We start from the raw sequence: 18,406 nt of genomic DNA on the forward strand, positions 1-18,406 counted from the left end.
GGGCATCTGTACGCCCCTTAACAAATGTAGGAGATATCAACCTTACCAGTGCAATAGACACAACTGGACAGAGACAACAGAGGCCTTATGATAATCAAAGACAAAGGCACAGATCACAGAGACATCACCCTACCCAGTCCCAGACTGCGACATCCCAGTCATCTTCAAACAAGATGCAATTTTGAAGCATTGGTTGAGGGTCTGACCGACCGCCCCCGACCACCAGCGTCAATAGAACCAATAATCCAAGTTTTTGGTCATTGACTCTGACCATTCGACCATACGTGGGCCACCATCACTACGAACCACTGATTTTTGGATATCATTCAAACAGGTTATACCATCCCCTTTACCTTCATCCCACCTACCCACCCGCCTGCCCCATCACTCTTCAGGGACCCTTCTCACGAGCACCTATTGAGACAAGAAGTAGATCTCCTTCTACAATTACGGGCCATGGAACAAGTTCCAACACAACACAGAGGGAAAGGATTTTATTCCCATTATTTTCTGACTCAAAAGAAAAATGGAGGTTGGAGACCCATACTAGACCTCAGAAAACTCAACAAATTTGTCCATACCCACAGATTCAAAATGGTCACACCGAACTCGATCATCCCAGCTCTGGAAGAGGGGGACTGATTTTCAGCCCTCAACATACAAGATGCTTACTTTCACATTACCATCCATACTGCTCACAGACAATTCCTACAATTCACAGTGGGACAAGATCACTTCCAATACAGAGTACTGCCATTTGGACTGTTGACAGTTCCATGGGTCTTTACCAAAACCCTAGCGGTGGTAGCTGCTCATCTACGCAGACAGGGAATACTGGTATTCCCATACTTAAACGATTGCCTACTAAAAGGTTCTACCAGGATGGAAACACTACACATGACTTGACAAACCATCTCTCTGTTTCACTCCCTAGGGCTACAAATCAACAAAAAGAAATCTACCCTAACTCCAGTACAACATCTGGACTTCATAGGAGTGCACCTGGATTCAGTAGAGACCAAAATATTGCTACCGATGCCCCGATTCACAGCACTGACCTCCATCATATCGGTGATCTCAGACAGCCTGTAGGTGCCTGCACCTGCTGACAACTCCTGGGATATATGGCGGCCACCACTTTCATTGTAAAACATGCCAGACTACACCTGCATTGCTTTCACGAAAGCACAACCTACACAAAAGACTCACACCAACCCCAGAGGTCCTACATTCACTACGATGGTGGACAAACCCAATAAACGTGTGCTCAGGCATCCCGTTTCAGCAGGTACAAATCACAACAGATGCCTCACTGGTCGGATGGGGAGCTCACCTAAACCAATATACAACCCAAGGCAAGTGGTCTCCCACGGAAACACACTTACAGATCAACCTGCTCAAATTACGCGTGGTTCGCAATACATACCTACATTTCCTCCCCATTATGCGAGGCAAAACAATAAGGATCCCAACAGATAACGTTGCATGTATGTTCTATATAAACCGCCAGAGTGGGGCACATTCCCACTCCTTTATGCACAGAGGCCTTAAAACTATGGAATTGGTGCATAAAACACAACATCTCTGTTACAGCAGCATACCTCCCAGGCTGACTGAACATGATGGCAGACACATTAAGCAGATGATTTTCCCAAGAGCACGAATGGGAACTGAACGACAAAATAATCAAACACATATTTCACATGTGGGGATCACCTCACATAGATCTGTTCGCGACATCGGTAAACAAGAAATGTCCAAAGCTTTGTTCACGAGCAGGACTCAGAGCACAATCCCTGGGGGACGCTTTCCTCATCAAATGGAGTGCTCCTCTTCTATACACATTTCCACTCATACCTCTGATCTCCAGAGTGATGCACAAAATACGAACAGACAGAGGCAAAATAATACTCATAGTACTGACATGGCCCAGACAGACTTGGTTCCCTTACCTGTCGTGCATGGTGATCTTCAAACTGTTCACTTTTCCTCGCCTATGGAATCTTCTCTCTCAGGATGTCGGTCAAGTCCTCCATCTGGACCCGGAGAGACTTCACCTGAAGGCATGGTTCCACCCCAACGAACTAACCTGCTCAGAACAGGTAAAACAGGTGTTAATAAACAGCAGGAAATACAGCACATGCACTATTTACTTCCAAAAATGGAAAAGATTCTTCCTGTGGTGCCAAAACAAACAGATAGCTGCAAGTTGGGCACCACTTCCACTAATCATGGATCATTTATTATCCCTAAAGAACTCAGAGCTTGCTACGAGCTCGCTTAGAGTTCACCTTGTGGCCATCACGGCCTTCCATAAACAAGTAGATGGGACATTGGTATTCACCCAGCCGATTACTAAATGATTCCTAATGGGCATACAGAATATGTATCCAGACATCCATGTGGGTGTGGGTTCTTGGGACTTAAATCTGGTTCTCAAAAGTCTAACCAGAGCCCCTTTCGAACCCTTAGCCACATGCTCATTACTTCACTTATCTATGAAAGTGGCATTCCTGGTCGCCATTACATCGGCACGAAGAGTTAGTGAAATAGGGGTTCTCATGGCTCACCCCCATACACAATATTCTTCAAGGATAAAGTCACACTTAGAACACATGCTAAGTTTATGCCCAAAATATCATCTTCATTCCATCTCAACCAACCAATTCACTTACCTACATTCCACCCAAAACCACACACTAATGCTCAAGAGGCAATCCTGCACACACTGGATGTGCGTCGGGCCTTAGCCTTTTACCTAGACAGAACAAAGCCATTCTGTAAATCTCTTAGATTCGTTGTGTCAACAACAGAACAATCAAAAGGCTCTGCCATATGACTCAAAGATTATCCAAATGGATATCCAACTGATCCATACATGCTATTCACTACATACAACTGAAGCCCCTCTGAGCATCAGAGCCCACTCGACAAGAGCTTTAGCTACCTCCACAGCATTTCTACACAATATTCCCATTCTAGACATCAGCAGGGTAGCCACCTGGGCCTCTGAACACACATTCACGAACCACTGTGCAATCACTCTTGGTTCCAGCTTGAATACATGACTAAGCCTCACTGTACTAGCCTCAGCAATTGACTCCACTCCGAAGTCCCTTCCATCTTCATGAGGGCACTGCTCTACATTCATCTGAAGTGGAGCACCCACAGCACTTGGAGAAGAAGAGAGGGTTCATCACCTTATGCAGTAACTGAGGTTCTTCGAGATGTGTATCCCTCTGGGTGCTCCACCACCCACCCTCCTTCCCTCTACTTCAGAGTTTGCAGTAAGGACTATACAGTGGAGAAGGAACTAAGGGGTTAGGACACGCGAGTGCTAGTTGAATCGCCAACAGCATCATGAGAAGGTTACTGCGCACGCGCATCCCAACCAGGCACTGGTACTGAAAATCTCCAATCAGCAGCGCCGGCATGCACCTGAAGTGGAGCACCCACAGGGACACACATCTGGAAGAACCTCAGTTACTGCACAAGGTGAGTAACCCTCTCTTTTCAATTTCCATGATATTATACACTGCTACCCTGATATAACGCTGTCCTCGGAAGCCAAAAAATCTTACTGTGTTATAGGTGAAACTGCGTTATATCGAACTTGCTTTGATCCACTGGAGTGCGCAGCCATGCCCCCCCAGAGCTCTGCATTACCGTGTTATATCCAAATTCGCGTTATATTGGGTTGCGTTATATCGGTGTAGAGGTGTAGTTAACATGTTTCATGTCTTAGGAGTTAAGATGTGTACAGTATTATAATTCAAGTAAGTGGAAATTCTGAGCATGTGTCTTTGCCCATAGAAAATAAAGAGAACTGTTTTATGAATACAAGGTCATGACACTGAAGGACTAAGTAAAAGAAAGAAACAATAATTTAATCTGTTCCATTTAATCTGTCAATTTGAGCTGTACTAACCTGGATGCATGTGATATTTAAGCATTATAGTTGGAATTGCAATTAATCAGAGATTTCTTTATGATATTGTTAATTGCATTCTAGCATGCATCAGAAACATTTGTATGTTCTTAGGGGATACAATAACCTATTTTATTTATTTATTTATTTATTTAAGGAATATTAGCCCCAGGTATTGTGGAAATCACCTACTTTTCTAATTTCTTCTGCTTCTGATACTGCTGCCTTCCTGAAAATGTTTTCAGGAAAATGCATTTACCACAGAAGCAGTCACTTTACCTTTTAATTTCTTTTAAGTTCTATTACTGTGCTAACTGTGTGATTTATTTTTTTCATCTTAGAAATCAGTAGCTGTTGCAATGCAACAGTTAGGTTTGCAGCCTTGGGCATCTCAGATAGAAAAAGTTTTACAGTTTCACAATCAAATTCTGGTAAGTACAGCAGAACATTTGTTAATATGACAAATGCCTTGAATTTGAGGTACAAGTCCAGAGATTTGAAGATTTGTGACAGTATCCAAAAGATCCTAATATAATCACATGCCTGTTGAGAACTACAAAATTGATATTGTAGTAGAAAGAAAAAATATTTTTGAGACCAAAATCAAATTCATATCAGAATTCTAAACTTGCACACATGCTAAATCATTGAAATTTTTTTCTAATAGTCTATCATTTTAGGGATAAGCTCCAATGCCACTTAGAAACGAGCTGATCTTTGCAAATGTGTTTTCAGGCTCGGGTTGGTGTGATGTTAGTGGGCCCTACAGGTGGAGGGAAGACAACTGTTAGAACAATTTTAGAAAAAGCTTTGGTAATTTTACCAACTTTATGTTTGGAAAAAATTTCAAAAAATGATGCTGTTTTGCAGGTAAGATATTTGAATATCTCTCTTATATGTTAGTTTTAAGCTGCTGGGTTTAGTTTAATTTTTAATCTTGAAGGGCATTTATTTTAAAGCTGGTTCATAATTCTGCATAGATCATAATTTTTCCAGCAAACTAATTTATCAGTAAAGATCCATATTTGTTTCTCTTTTTAAATTGAGTGCTTTGGGAAAGTAACACATTAATATCCTGGGGAGAGTATTTTGAAAAGTGCCCAAGAAAGTTTAATGCCCAGTTCCCATTGAAAGTCAGGAGGAATTGGATGCCTTAAGTCTCCTTAAGCACTTTTGAAAATTGCACTCTGAAGTGTGGGGGTGGAAAGAACAAGTTTCAGTGGAAGTTTCCTCACTACACTCAATCTTTGAGCCTCAGTCCTTAACCTAGGAAGACCACCCCTGTACCTGAGAGGTAATTTGTTCTTCATGCCTATTCATTCAGACCTTGGCCTTTCTGTTGACTGCCACTGCCACATTTGAGTGTGCTCAAATATATCAGTGATATGGGCAGTTGTCTACTAGGAATCAGACTGAGACAACTTTTAATAATTACAGATCGTTGCGAGATTTGAACCAGAAATAACCTAGTAATGAAATACTTCATGTCTCATCACCAATTCCTTGAATCATCTAGTCCCCTATTTATTGTTTAGAATTAATTAGTCAGACATACACTTTTCAGCTAAGAAAACTGAAAGAAATCTGTTTATATTTCAAAAAGAATACATACTTTATGCTCCTGTTTTTATTAAAGAATGTCAATATCTTGCAGTAAAATTTAAATTTTTGTAGTTAGCCTTTTAAAATGTAAATTAATTTAGACAAGGGATAACCCAGTAATAATCTTGCAAATAAGAATTTATTGCATGATACTGAACCACAAAAAAAAAGTCATATATGGTGCAGGAAGATTTAGCAATGACAAATCTGGAAGTCAGTGCAACAAAAGATTTATGTAAAGACATCTGAAGCATGAAATACTCTTCTGTTTTTTATACCAATGTTTTACACTTAACTGCTAATTCATTAACATGAGCTTATTCTGGTCTTTTGAATAAGTATCCATTTTTTAAATTGGCCAAAAATTTACTGCTTCTTTGTGTGCTTGCTCATGTCCATTCCACTGTAGGTGGGTGCTCGCTACACGCACCGGTTCTGGAAGTTTTTCCCACAGTGGTATCCACAGTGGATCAGCTCTGGCACCCTCTGGAGTGACGTGCATATGTGCTGGTATAAGGGTGCCGCCACCCCCCCTTCAGTTCCTTCTTACCGCCAGTGATGGTGCTGAACAGTCCCTTGCCTTGGCAAGCTTTTGGCTTTTTCAGTGTTGTTTCTAGTATTGTTTGCTGTATATAATTGTTGAGGGTAGTTTCTAGTGTAGTTCTTATTAGTTTCCTTAGTGTAAGTATAGAATAAGTTAGTCTCCTATGAGACTTAGCCCAGGGACGGTGCATGCCCCAGTCCCTGTGCTTCAAGCCTTGTGAGCACTGTAAAAAACCTATGTCCATCAGCAATCCCCATCAAAGCTTTCTGAAGTGCTTGAGGGAAACCCACAAGTGACAACTTTCGCATTTGCAAAAGTTTTAAGCCACACACCAGAAAGGAGTGAGACATTTGGCTTCGAGCACTCCTTATGGAGCCAGCCAGATTGGACTCTGCTACAAGCACCTCTGCGATGGTGCAGAGTGTGGCACTGGCCCTGACCACCGAATGGTGCCGATCTCCATCCCCAGTACTTGCTAAGAAGCAGAAGAAACACACTGGGATCGGGCAGTCTCACATGTCTCGTAAAGGGAAGGAGAAAGCCGGAGGTGAGCAAAGACCCACGTGGGGCAGCTGATCCCCTCCAGAGTGCAGCCAGGCTCCAGCATCACTGACTGATCTGTCGAGCTCCCTCTGGGACCTGCCCGCCACCCTGGGAAGCAGCAGAGGCACTCGGCACCTGGCAGAGCTATCCACACCACAGGACTTTCAGGCTGCTTAAGGACATATTGTCCTTCCGACTGCTGCTGATGCCTGTGAGAGAAGTTGCCTGCTCGAGAGCAATCCTGCCCTGGGGCCTTTAAAACAATTCCTATCTGCATGGCACCACTCCCTGGCACCACCACAGGAGGCATCCCGCCAGCAGTCTCCAGAGCTGTGCTGTCTGCCCTCCAACACAAGCCAGCTGGCCTGCCAGAGCTCCTAGTACCACTCCCTGCACTCCAGGCTCCATTCTCTGGAATCTCAGCGTCATTTGCCAGCTATCTGGCACAGACCTCCCAAGGCACGCCGCCAGTCCGCAGAGGCCTGGCACTGGTCTCCTGAGTGTCTGTGTTACTCTCCAGACTCATGGCACCAATCCCTCGAGTCTCAACGCTGGTCTCTGAATCGACAGTACCAGTCTCCAGAGGCCCGACGCCAATCTCTGGAGTCATGATGGAGGTCTCTGCGCTCCCAGTCACTGAAGCCCTGGCACCGTTTCCAGAGTATGAGGCATTGATCACCAGGCAACCATCACTGATCCACCAAGCACTGTCACCAGAGACCCAACAACAAGTTCCGACTTCCGGGCACCGGTCCCCAGGGGATGAGCACAGGGACAGCTCAAAGGAAAGGCAAAGAGGCAGTAGTGGTACCACCATGGGGCTGGGAGGGGGGAAGGATATCTTAGTGGTTTGAGCATTGGCCTACTAAACCCAGGGTTGTGAGTTCAATCCTTGAGAGGGCCATGTAGGGATCTGGGACAAAAATCAGTACTTGGACCTGCTAGTGAAGGCAGGGGGCTGGACTCAATGACCTTTCAGGGTCCCTTCCAGTTCTATGGGATAGGTATATCTCCATGGTCCCCAAGACAAGTCTCTTCCTTCTCAGTCTCAGAAGGCGAGGAGCTCATAGTGCCCGTGGGCCAAGGTCAGCTGGCAGTTTCATCGGGATTGCCCCCAGAACTGCCAGCAAGTGCTTTGCCTCAGGGCCAGTTCTAGAACCCTTGGGAATTCCCTCAGATATCGGAGCTTGTGCAGTGATCAGTCTCAGGGACTTCTGAGAAGCGATCGGTGACAGTTTCCCGTCCACCCCGACACTCAGGAGTCGGAGCAGGGTGTCCAGTGGTAGCCAGCCTCAGCCAAGGCTCCCCCGGCAGCAGAAATGGAGTTGGTCAACCCATCTCCTCATCCTCTTCACTTGATAAGCCATTGGAGGGGCCCTCCCATGTGATTCTCCAGGACCATGTCAAAGCTCAGCAGGAGCTACTTAAGAATGGCAACAAATCTGGGGCTGGGGGTTGAGGAGTTGGCAGAATCTTCCGACACCCTATTTGACATATTGAGTGCAGCGGCCCCTTCTAAGGTGGTTCTGCCTGTCCACGAGGAGGTGGTAAAGTTAATCAAGGCCTTGTGGCAAATTCCCTCCTCTCTGCACCCCATCTCCAAGCGGGCAGAGAGGAAATAAATCCTGGCTAAAGGCTTCAAATACCTTTCCACCCACCTGTCCTTGAGCTCTTTGGTTGTATCCACTGCCAATGAACTTGACAGGCAGGGGCAACCTGATTTGACCCCTAAGAACAAAGATACAAAGAGGCTCGATATGTTTGGCAGAAAGATTTATTCAACTGCCAGTCTCCAATTGCAAGTGGCCACACACACAGCCCTGCATGGCAGATATAACATTTGGCAATCCGTGGCCAAGCTTTTGGACTCTTCGCCAGAGGGCTCTAAGCAGGAGTTCCTGGCCATTCTCACAGTCAGGACTGTGGCTTTGGCCATGTCCATGAGAAGGGCGTCTTGGCTATAGTGGTCCAGGCTCCCAGTGGAGGTTCAGCAGCCAACCCAAGACTTCCCCTTTGATGGCCTGGCGCTATTCTCAGATCTGATTGCCCAAATCACCACCCACCTGCTTACTACAGCCCGGGCCTGTCTCAGGCTGCTAGGACACATGGTGGCATGCACTTATGTTGTCCAGCACACAAGACTACGCCTCAGACCCCTCCAGATGTGGCTGGCATCACTTGGACAAGCTCCTCACTATCCCGCCACGGGTACTCACCGCCCTGCAATCGTAGTCCAACCTTGATCTGGTGTTGAAAGGTGTTCCGTTTGCGACTCCATGACCCACAGTGTCCCTGGTGTTGGATGCTTCTGACCTCGGTAGGGGAGCCCACCTCGGTACACTCCGAACTCATGGTCTATAGGGTTGAGAGGAGCTGTCGCTGCACATAAACATCAGAGAGTTCAGGGCCATCCACCTGTTTTGCGTAGTGTTCCTTCCCCATCTGTCTGGTTGAGTAGTGCAGGTATTGACAGACAACAAGGCCTCCATGTTCTATATCAACAGACAGGGGAGCTTGATCATCGGCCCTTTGTCAGGAAGTCCTTCACCTGTGGGACTTCTGTATCCAAAATGCTAGCCACCTGGAAGCCTCCAACTTCCCTGGTTTCCGGAACACACTGGTGGATCGTCTCAGCGGGTCCTTCTTCTCTCACCACGTGTGGTCCCTCCACTAGGAGGTTGTCAAGATACTCTTCCAGAAGTGGGGAGCTCCCCAAGTGGACCAATTCACCACCAGATAGAACAGAAAATGTCACCAGTTCTGCTCTCTGCAGGATCTCGAAAGTGGCTCGCCATCCGTTGCCTTTCTCCTCTCATGGACGGGCGACCTGATGTACACCTTACTGCCAATCTCATTGATCAGCAAAGTCCTTTTGAAGATCAAGAGGGACAAAGCGTGAGTAATTATGATCGCCCCGGGTTGGCCTCGCCAGCATTGGTTCATCACACTCATGGACTTAGCGGTAGCGGCCCCGTGGACACTTTCCAACTGCCAGGACCTGCTCTCTCAGGATCATGGACTGTTACTGCACCTGAACCTTGCCTCTCTCCACCTCACAGCATGGATGCTGCATAACTGAATCTTGAAGAACAAGCCTGCTCTAGTTAGGTCTGGCAGGTTCTTTCAGAAAGCAGAAAGGCCTCCAGTAGAGTGACTTACCTGGCAAAGTGGAAGCATTTCTTCTGCTGGGTGTTGGAGCAGTATATCTTTCCAGTCCAGTCATCACTATAATACATCCTGGATTACCTGCTTCACTTAAAGCACCAAGGCCTTGCCTTTTCATCGATCAAGGTGCACTTGGTGGCTATATTGGCCTTCCACTCTCGCATCCAGGGTTGATCAGTATTCTCACACAAGATGACAATCAGGTTCCTGAAAGGCCTTGAAACACTTTTCACACTGGTCTGGGATCCAGTTCCCCAGTGGGATCTCAACCTGGTCCTCTCCAAGCTCATTGGCCCTCCCTTCGAGCCTCTGACTTCTTGCACTCTTTCACACGTGTAATGGAAGGTCTCATTCCTGGTAGCTACAATGAAGTCGCATCTTACGCGGGGGTTAGGTTCTAAAGTCAGCGCGTAAGGCGAAAATCGCGTATAGTCAAAATTACCCTTGAAAATCCCTTAAATCGCCCATAAAGTACAGTATACTGTACATGGTTTTGTGTATACGACCCTGTACAGTAATAGGTATAAATGTATAATGTATATAGTAATGTACAGTATATAATAAAGAGTACATATGCAAAATATAATTTTACAGTACTGTATTTTTAATTACAGGTGGCAATTACAGGGGGTAATTACAGGGGATCATCAGGGCTTGATGTCGATCCAGGAAATGGAGGTGACAGAGAGCTTGGATGACAGAGAGCGAGTCGTAGATGAAATGGTTGGCTCTGGTTCAGCTCAAGAAGTTGATTGTGTAGGCTCATCTGCTGCTGGCTGTTTTTCTTTGAAAAACATGGTGATCGGCAACTGTCGCTGTTGTCTCTTGAGCTGCTCAAACATTTCTTGATACGGTCTCAAATCGTCCATAATAACCACGTGTGATTTTGAGGCTTTGTTCCATAGAGGGACCATATTCAGAAATTAAATCATTCAAGTGTTTCGCTGCTTGGAACACTTCAGCAAGATTCCAACTTGCTGGCTCTTCCTGTTCGTCGTCATCATCTTCATCTTCTGTAGATGATTTTATCAGTTCCTCTAACTCTTCGTTAGTCAATGTTTCTCTATGGCTCTCAATTAATTCTTCAATTTCTTCCTCAAGGATGTCGACAAAGCCATCACCACCCACTTGCCTGGCCACCTGAACAATGCGTTTCACTTCTTTGTCAATGGTCGGGAAACCCTTAAAATCATTCATACATTCTTTCCATAGGTTTTGCCAACATGCATTGACTGTTTCAGGCTTGATTGCATCTATTGCCTGTTTAATATAAGTGATGCAATTAGCAATGTTGAAGGACTTCCAACACTCCATCACATTAAGATTGAGATCAGCGTCCATAGTGCTACGTATCTGTGAGAGCATAAGCCTCGTGTACATGGCCTTGAAACAGTGAATCACGCCTTGGTCGAGAGGATGGAGGTGGTATTGGGGGGGAGAAAGACAACTTCGATGTCATTATGTGCAAAACGGAGTGCCGCAGGGTGGCCAGGAGCATTGTCTACAATCAACAACACTTTAAGTCATGTCCTTTCATTCCGGATGTCAAGCGGTACCTCGAAGAGAAACACTTGTGGAACCAATCCAGAAATAATGCTGCCGTCACCTAAGCCTTTTTATTTGATTGCCAGAACACAGGCAGGAGATTTTTTGTTCTTGCCTTTTAGGGCATGGGGATTTGCAGCCCCGTAGAGCAAGCCCGGCTTTATTAAATGCCCAGCCGCATTGCCACAAAACAACACAGTCACATGGTCTTTAGCTGCTTTGAAGCCAGGGGCTTGTCTTTCTGATTTCAAAATGTAAGTGCGGTTGGGCATTTTTTTCCAGAAGAGCCCAGTCCCGTCAGCATTAAAAACTTGTTCCAGAAGATAGCCCTTTTCTTCTATGATTTTCTTTAATTGTTCGGGGTAGGCTTTTGCTGCCTCTTCATTGGCAGATGCAGCTTCACCAATAGTCTGCACGTTTTTGAGGTTGAAGCGGTTCCTAAAACTGTTAAGCCAACCTTGGCTGGCTTTGAATTCCTTCTCATCAGAAGGATGTCCCTCTTTGACAGGAGGTTTGAACAGTGCGTAGAGGCTAAGAGCCTTTTCTTGCAACGTGTTGCCATCAATAGGCACACGTTTATGATTCATGTCTTCCAGCCATAAGTTTAATGCCTTTTCAGTCTTCACTAAAGTCTTATCACGCACCTGGCTCGTCACCTTAGCAGTTATTGGCGCTCGTGATGCCACAGCTTGACGAATTTCTCTCTCTCTAATCTTGATGGCATGGATGCTAGACTCATTGCGGCCATATTTACGCACCATGCTGGAGACTGACATACCATCTCTCAATAAGTCCAACACAGCCAGTTTTTCCTCCAGCATTGGAACAGATTGCTGTTTCTTCGGTTGAGCACCAGATGAAGTAGTTGACTTGCATTTAGGGACCATGTTGTACGAAAAATATGTATCTTTAAACACTAGAATCACACTCAACGCGGTGAGATGCTCACACTATGAGAGGCATGCGGAACAGCAGATTCACGTCTCCCATCTCACGCTCACTCCGGGGCATTCCCTCATTGGGTGGAATCGCCTGCACTATTTACAGGTATCTTGTTGTTTTTCTTTTTCTTTTTCTTTTTTTTTGCTGAGAGTGTATAGTTGAATTAGCGTAAGTTAAATGCGCGTATGATGCGACTTGCCTGTGTTACATTGGCGAGGTGAGTCTTCAAAATTAAAGCTCTTATGCTGGAGCCCCCACACACGGTGTTCTACAAGAACAAGGTAAAACTGTGTCCCTATCCAGCCTTCTTGCCAAAGGTGATATTGTAGTTGCATGTCAACCAGGATATCTTCCTCCTGATATTCTGTCCAAAGAAGAGAGGCGTCTACACACCGTAGACATCAGACATGCCCTAGCCTTCTACCTGGAGCGCACCAAGCCCTTCAGTACATCTACTCAACTCTTCATTGCGGTGGCTGATAGGATGAAGGGCCTTCCAGTGTCTTCTCAGAAGATTTCATCCTGAATCACCATGTGCATCCATACTTGTTAGGAGATAGAACAGGCTGTGCCCCCACCAATAGTGACAGCTCATTCCACAAGAGCTCAGGCATCATCAGATGATTTCCTGCTGCATGTCCCCATTCAGGACATCTGCAGAGCCATGATGTGGTCATCGGTATACACCTTCATGATGCATTATGCCATCACCCAGCAGGCCAGAGACCACTCTGGCTTTGGCAGAGCTGTCTTGCAGTTGACACTCCATGAACTCTACCCGCTCCGGAGGTACTGCTTGGGAGTCACCTACAATGGAATGGAAATGAGCAAGCACTTGAAGAAGGAAAAACAGGTACCTTTTGTAACTGTTGTTCTTCAAGATGTGTTGCTCATGTCCATTCCATGATCCGCTCTCCGTCCCCTCTGTCAGAGTTGTAGCAAGAAGGGACTGAAGGGGAGGCCAGTTGTGAGAGCAGCAGAGAGCAATCTCCTATGGATGCTACTGAGGGAAAAACTTCCGGCACCAGTGCATGTGGTGAACACATACACCTACAGTAGAATGGACATGAGCAACACATCTCAAAGAACAACCAGTTACAAAAGGTGAGTAACCAGGGATTTTTTTTTATATTCTTCCATTAAAGAACAAATTTTTTCTTTTAAAATTTCCATGGATGTTTGGTTCTCACAGACCTGACAGACTAATGTATCAGCAGTGGTTGTGCAAGCTTTCCCACACACTTTAATCTAAGTCTGCAACAGATCTAGCTGTTTCAGACCTAGGCTACTAGAATTGTGTGGTGGTTTTACAAAGAAGGCAGATGTCAAGTAGGAACTAGGAATCGACCACATATTTATTTTCACTTATGACATGTAACAAGTTATGAAGCCAGGCCTCCAGAGTCTGTGGCTAGTTCATTAACCCATTGCGCTACCTACCTCTACTTTTGAATAAGAAAACAAATATAAATTCTTATCAACATACTGAGTGTGAAAATAAATGTCATACTTTGTTGTCCAGTGTTGTGTTATTTTGAAGCTTTACTATCATGAAGGTTAGAATATTTTATGCTCACATTTCCACCATATCAAAAAGAGCTGGTCCTAAATTAATCTTCAATAGAAAAACTCAGATTGGTAATGTGGCTTTTCTAATATCAGACTTACTGTGTTTAAAAACTCCATAAAGCTTCTTGATGCTGTTTGAATGTAAATTAAACACACTTGTGGTGCATTTCAGACCTTGTTGCCAAGGTCCCTGACTTCCTTATGAAGCTAATGGAAGATTTCACTGAGGCCCGGTCTCCACTGAAAAGTTAGGTCAACCCAGCTACATTGCTTAGGGGTTTAAAAAAGAAAATCCACACTCCTGAGCAATGTAGTTAAGCTGACCTAACCCCCAGTGTAAACAGCGCTAGGTCAAGAATTCTATTGCTTCTCAGGAGTGTGAATTATCTACACCAACAGGAGAACCCCTACCATTGTTGTAGGGAGTATCTACACTGAAGCACTACAGTGGTGCAGCTGCAGTTGTGCAGCTGTGCTGCTGTAGCATTTCAAGTATAGACAAGCCCTGAGTAAGAACTCAGGGCCAAATTCAAGAAGGTCTTTATGTGCATGTTTGAGTTAGTCCATTGAAATCAGTGGGACTGCTCACATGTTTAAAGTTATACACACACATAAGTACCTTGCTGAATCAAGGCCTCACTAAGAATTGTTAGATTTGACCCTTTGTGGTATATAAATGGTGGTGCAATCTGTCATAGTCATTAAGGCTGAAGGCCTTATAATTGAAGTAGAATTAAGCTAATAGTAGAATACAAATTCTGCAATTAAAAAAAAGTCTTTACCTCAGAATGCACCAAAGAAAGGAAAAGTGGATACTTTTGTAATAAACCCAAAGTGTGTCAGTGTTGGTGAGCTGTATGGACAGACTGATCCTAATACTATGGAGTGGTCTGATGGATTATTGGCATCAGCAGTTCGAACATTTGCAAAACATTCAACAAAAAAATCTAAAAAAATGGAGGCAAACACTGATGCAGCTACAAGAATCCAGGACGCTTACACCGTGAGTTCAGTTGTTATTTTAATGATTATAAGGAATATGTTACAGTCTTGCATGACCTAATGTTGACTTGTAAATTGGGCCAGCTGTAGGGGTTTGAGAGGCTGGCAAGGCTATTATTTGGGCTCTCTACCCTCTAAACCTCTCCTTTCACCGCAATAATCCTCTTCTTTCCTCCTTAGTCTTCCCACCAAGGAGGATAGCTAGCAGAATGTCAATTGGTGCTCTTTTGGCCAATTTTTATTCCCACTGAAATCAGTAAGAGGTTTGCCTTGACTATAATGAGATCAGGATTTGGCCATCAGAGAGCTGCAGATCCTAATCACATGTAAAATATGGGACTGACCCACAAATTTGGAAGCCTCCAAAAAGAAATAAAAAATCAATGACCATGTTTTAGATGCAAGCGTTGCTGGTTCCAAAAGAATCTTTGCTTTTAAATCTTCCAGCTGCTATGTTTAATTATATTTAATAAATGAAATTTGTGCTGCAGAACTCCCAGCGCTGGGGGCCTGCCTAAATTATGGTAGCCTTCTGGGGCTTTCCTATGGGCTATTGCACTGCCCAGAATCTTGGCAGTACTCTGTGCTGTGGCCCTGCCCCTGACATGCCCCTACACCAAAACTTGTTGAGGGGGGGTTTGGAAGGAAACCTTACAGCTTTGTTCCTTAATTCGTGCACTAAAGGAATCTTCTCACAGCCTAAACGGGGACTTTTAAAGCTCCTTTAATCTTTGGTCCTTTTACCTTGTGTAGACCAGCCCCTGAAGTTCTTTTCCACAATTCTCCACAATTCACCACCAGATGTCAGGCTCATCCTGACTCTGCTTATACAATAATGATAATAAGTAAGGAAAAAGATTTCAGGGTCTGTTCAGAAGCATCTGGTGGTCTGCATTTGGCCCATGGTCTACCTGCTGACTACCCCTGCCATAGTGATCAGGAAAGCATTAGCCTTCTACCTCGATAGGACCAAACCATTTAGAAGATCTCCTAGACTATATGTATCCATTGCGACAGAAACATGGGTTCAGTAATTTTTAAACAGCGGTTATCAAAATGCATTTCTGGCTGTATTAAGATTATGACAGAACTCATGTTCAGCCCTCTTTGAGAGTGATAACACGGTCCACAAGAGCACTATCTACATCTATAGGCTTACTTAAGGATGTACCAATTGCAGGCATCTGTAGAGCAGCAACTTCGTCATCTTTTCATACTTTTTCTAATCATTATTCTTGGTTACCTGAGGCAAAAGAAGATGCTCTAGGCAATGCAGTTCTCTCTTCTGTATTGGACTCTGCTCTGAATCTTCCACCTACATAATAGGGGTACTGCTCAGGAGTCACCTGAAGTGGAGCACACACAAGAACACTACTTGAATAAGGAGTTTCCTCACCTTGTGCAATGACTGGATTTCTTTGATATGTGTGTCCCTGTGGGTGTTCAACTACCTGCTTTCCTTCCCCTCTGCTTTGGAGTCTCCCTAGTGGGTCTTTGTGGTGGAGAAGGAGCCGAGAACTGTTTGGCCATGCAGCCCAATATAACTTCAGTGCAGAGCACAAGGATGTGTTGGGCGCAAGCGTGGGCCGATTGGGAATTGCTATAAAAAATCTCTGATCAAAGGTGCAAAGATGCAAGCACACCTGAAGTGGAGCACCCACAGTGACACACATCTCGCAGAACTCCAGTTACTGCACAAGGTGAGTATCCTCTCCTACTGTCTCACAGGCAGTGTCAAGCAGGGACAGACTCACTCTCCAGCAGCCTCCCAGAACCTCCCCTCCTCACCAAGCCTGGATTAGTGTTACTGTGCTGGGGCAGAGGGTGCTGCTGCAGGTGGTTGGTGCCACCTCAGCGGGGCATAAAGGAGGCAGAGAAGGGATTGCTGTATATTATATTTAAAGAGGTACCATTGAATTTTCATACCATGACTTTATACACTGCTTTTCCCCAATCCCATGACTTTTACTAAATTTACTGTGAATGCTCTGTGATTTTTTATTTTAAAAAAATCCATGACAAATCTTCAGCTCTAGGCAAGAGAATCTAACTTTTATATTGTCTAGTAACTTACACTGTTAATATTGTCATTTGTTTTAGTTGAACACAATGGATCTAACTGACACTGCTGTGACTGCAAAACACAAAGTAACAGAATCTTCGTACTCACACAGTAAGTGCTATGACTGTATAAACATGGAACAAATGGCAAACATTTAATAAAGAAAACTCCTTTCTCTGAAGTCTAGTTCATTGCTATTTCTTCTGCCTGATAAAGGCTAAAGGCCTTATAATTGAAGTAGAATTAAATTTATAGTAGAATATAAATGCTGCAATTAAAAAATTTGTCTTTACTTCAGAATGCACCAAAGAAAGGAAAAGTAGACATGCAACTCTTACTCACTTATGCAGAATTTTCTTAAGTATCCCCAGTTAAACAACTGGGACTACTTAGGAGCCAGGCTGTGATAGCCTTACAGTGAGTAGTATCTTGCTCCACAAATAAACTCATTGACTTCCGTAGGATTATTCCTTCTTTAAGGTATTGTTATTCTGGAGGTTGGATAAAACCTCAGTGGAGCTGATCAGCAGAACAGCCACTTTCCACTTAGGATAAATGACGGAACAATGAAACGTCCCTTTGTTTAAAGAGAGCTGAAATAATAGGACCCACCACCTAAAACACAGACAGACCACATGTAAGGCCACTCAGGAATCTGCACTGTAGGTGGAGGCGTTTCATGATGGCCTAAACCTGAACACAGGAGTGGGTTTGATTTGACTGCTGTTTTGTACTGTACGTATGAGATAAGGAACAGAAACACCACAGAAGTAGAGAAGGAGCAGAGACGCCCTGGTAGTGTGACCCGGAGAAAAAGCTGAGAGAGAGAGCTTTTGGGCTAAATACATACTGGCTAGAAAGGGGTTTACAACAGTGAGCATAGAAACTGTCTCCTGCTGTTTGAATCCTAAAGTGTTCAAGTAAACAGGACATTGTGTACGTTCTTTGTAAATAAACAAGATTCCATCAAAGAAATACCTGACTCCGTCACCAATTTCTTCCTTTAATGGAAACAACCCACAAGAACGAATTTTGGCTAACCTCACGGTTCAAAAGGAGTAACAGTACTATTCAATATGAGTAAGGATTGAAGAAACTCACCCACAGTGAATAAAGTTACAGGTATTATGTCAGTGGTTTGTAACTGCTTTTAACATAAACTTTCCAGCTATGCCTCATGGCGTTTATCTGTCAGTGCTATATTTTTGTATCAAATTCACACATTGTCTTAAAATGTATCCTTAGTTAACTAATGTCCAGGCTCTGTGTAATCTGCAGCCACAAAAATTGCTACCCATCACTGATGAGTAGATTACCTTAAAATCTTGAACTGAATTGTAAACTAAAACAGTGATGTCTGCCTGAAGGCTTGTCTTCACTGCAACCGTTAACTTGAGTTAGCACACTCAGATTACTCCACTGGAGCCTTAATCAAGTGAGAGTGACCACATTTTGAAACAACAAAACTCTCGTTACACAGAGTTGTTTGATTAGTGGTACAGAG

At 44.3% G+C, this 18,406-nt stretch overlaps 1 protein-coding gene across 24 annotated transcripts in view; it reads left to right on the forward strand.

Annotated features, from left to right (window-relative positions):
* The window catches only part of DNAH14 (dynein axonemal heavy chain 14), a 459,746-nt gene that overhangs the window by 235,608 nt on the left and 205,732 nt on the right, over window positions 1–18,406 (forward strand). For 23 of the 24 annotated variants that reach the window (XR_005596106.1, XM_039529958.1, XM_039529963.1 and 20 more), the window contains 4 exons: window positions 4,270–4,359; window positions 4,664–4,798; window positions 14,626–14,841; window positions 16,941–17,013. The exons of the other annotated variant lie outside the window; for it this stretch is intronic. Coding sequence is in view for 22 of the 23 variants with exons in the window: in XM_039529958.1 (XP_039385892.1) it covers window positions 4,270–4,359; window positions 4,664–4,798; window positions 14,626–14,841; window positions 16,941–17,013 (514 nt within the window). In the remaining variant the exon portion in view is untranslated. The remainder of the gene's footprint in view (window positions 1–4,269; window positions 4,360–4,663; window positions 4,799–14,625; window positions 14,842–16,940; window positions 17,014–18,406) is intronic. 24 annotated transcript variants of the gene reach the window in all.

The sequence above is a fragment of the Mauremys reevesii genome, linkage group 3, assembly GCF_016161935.1.
Source record: "Mauremys reevesii isolate NIE-2019 linkage group 3, ASM1616193v1, whole genome shotgun sequence".
NCBI lineage: Eukaryota > Metazoa > Chordata > Testudines > Geoemydidae > Mauremys > Mauremys reevesii.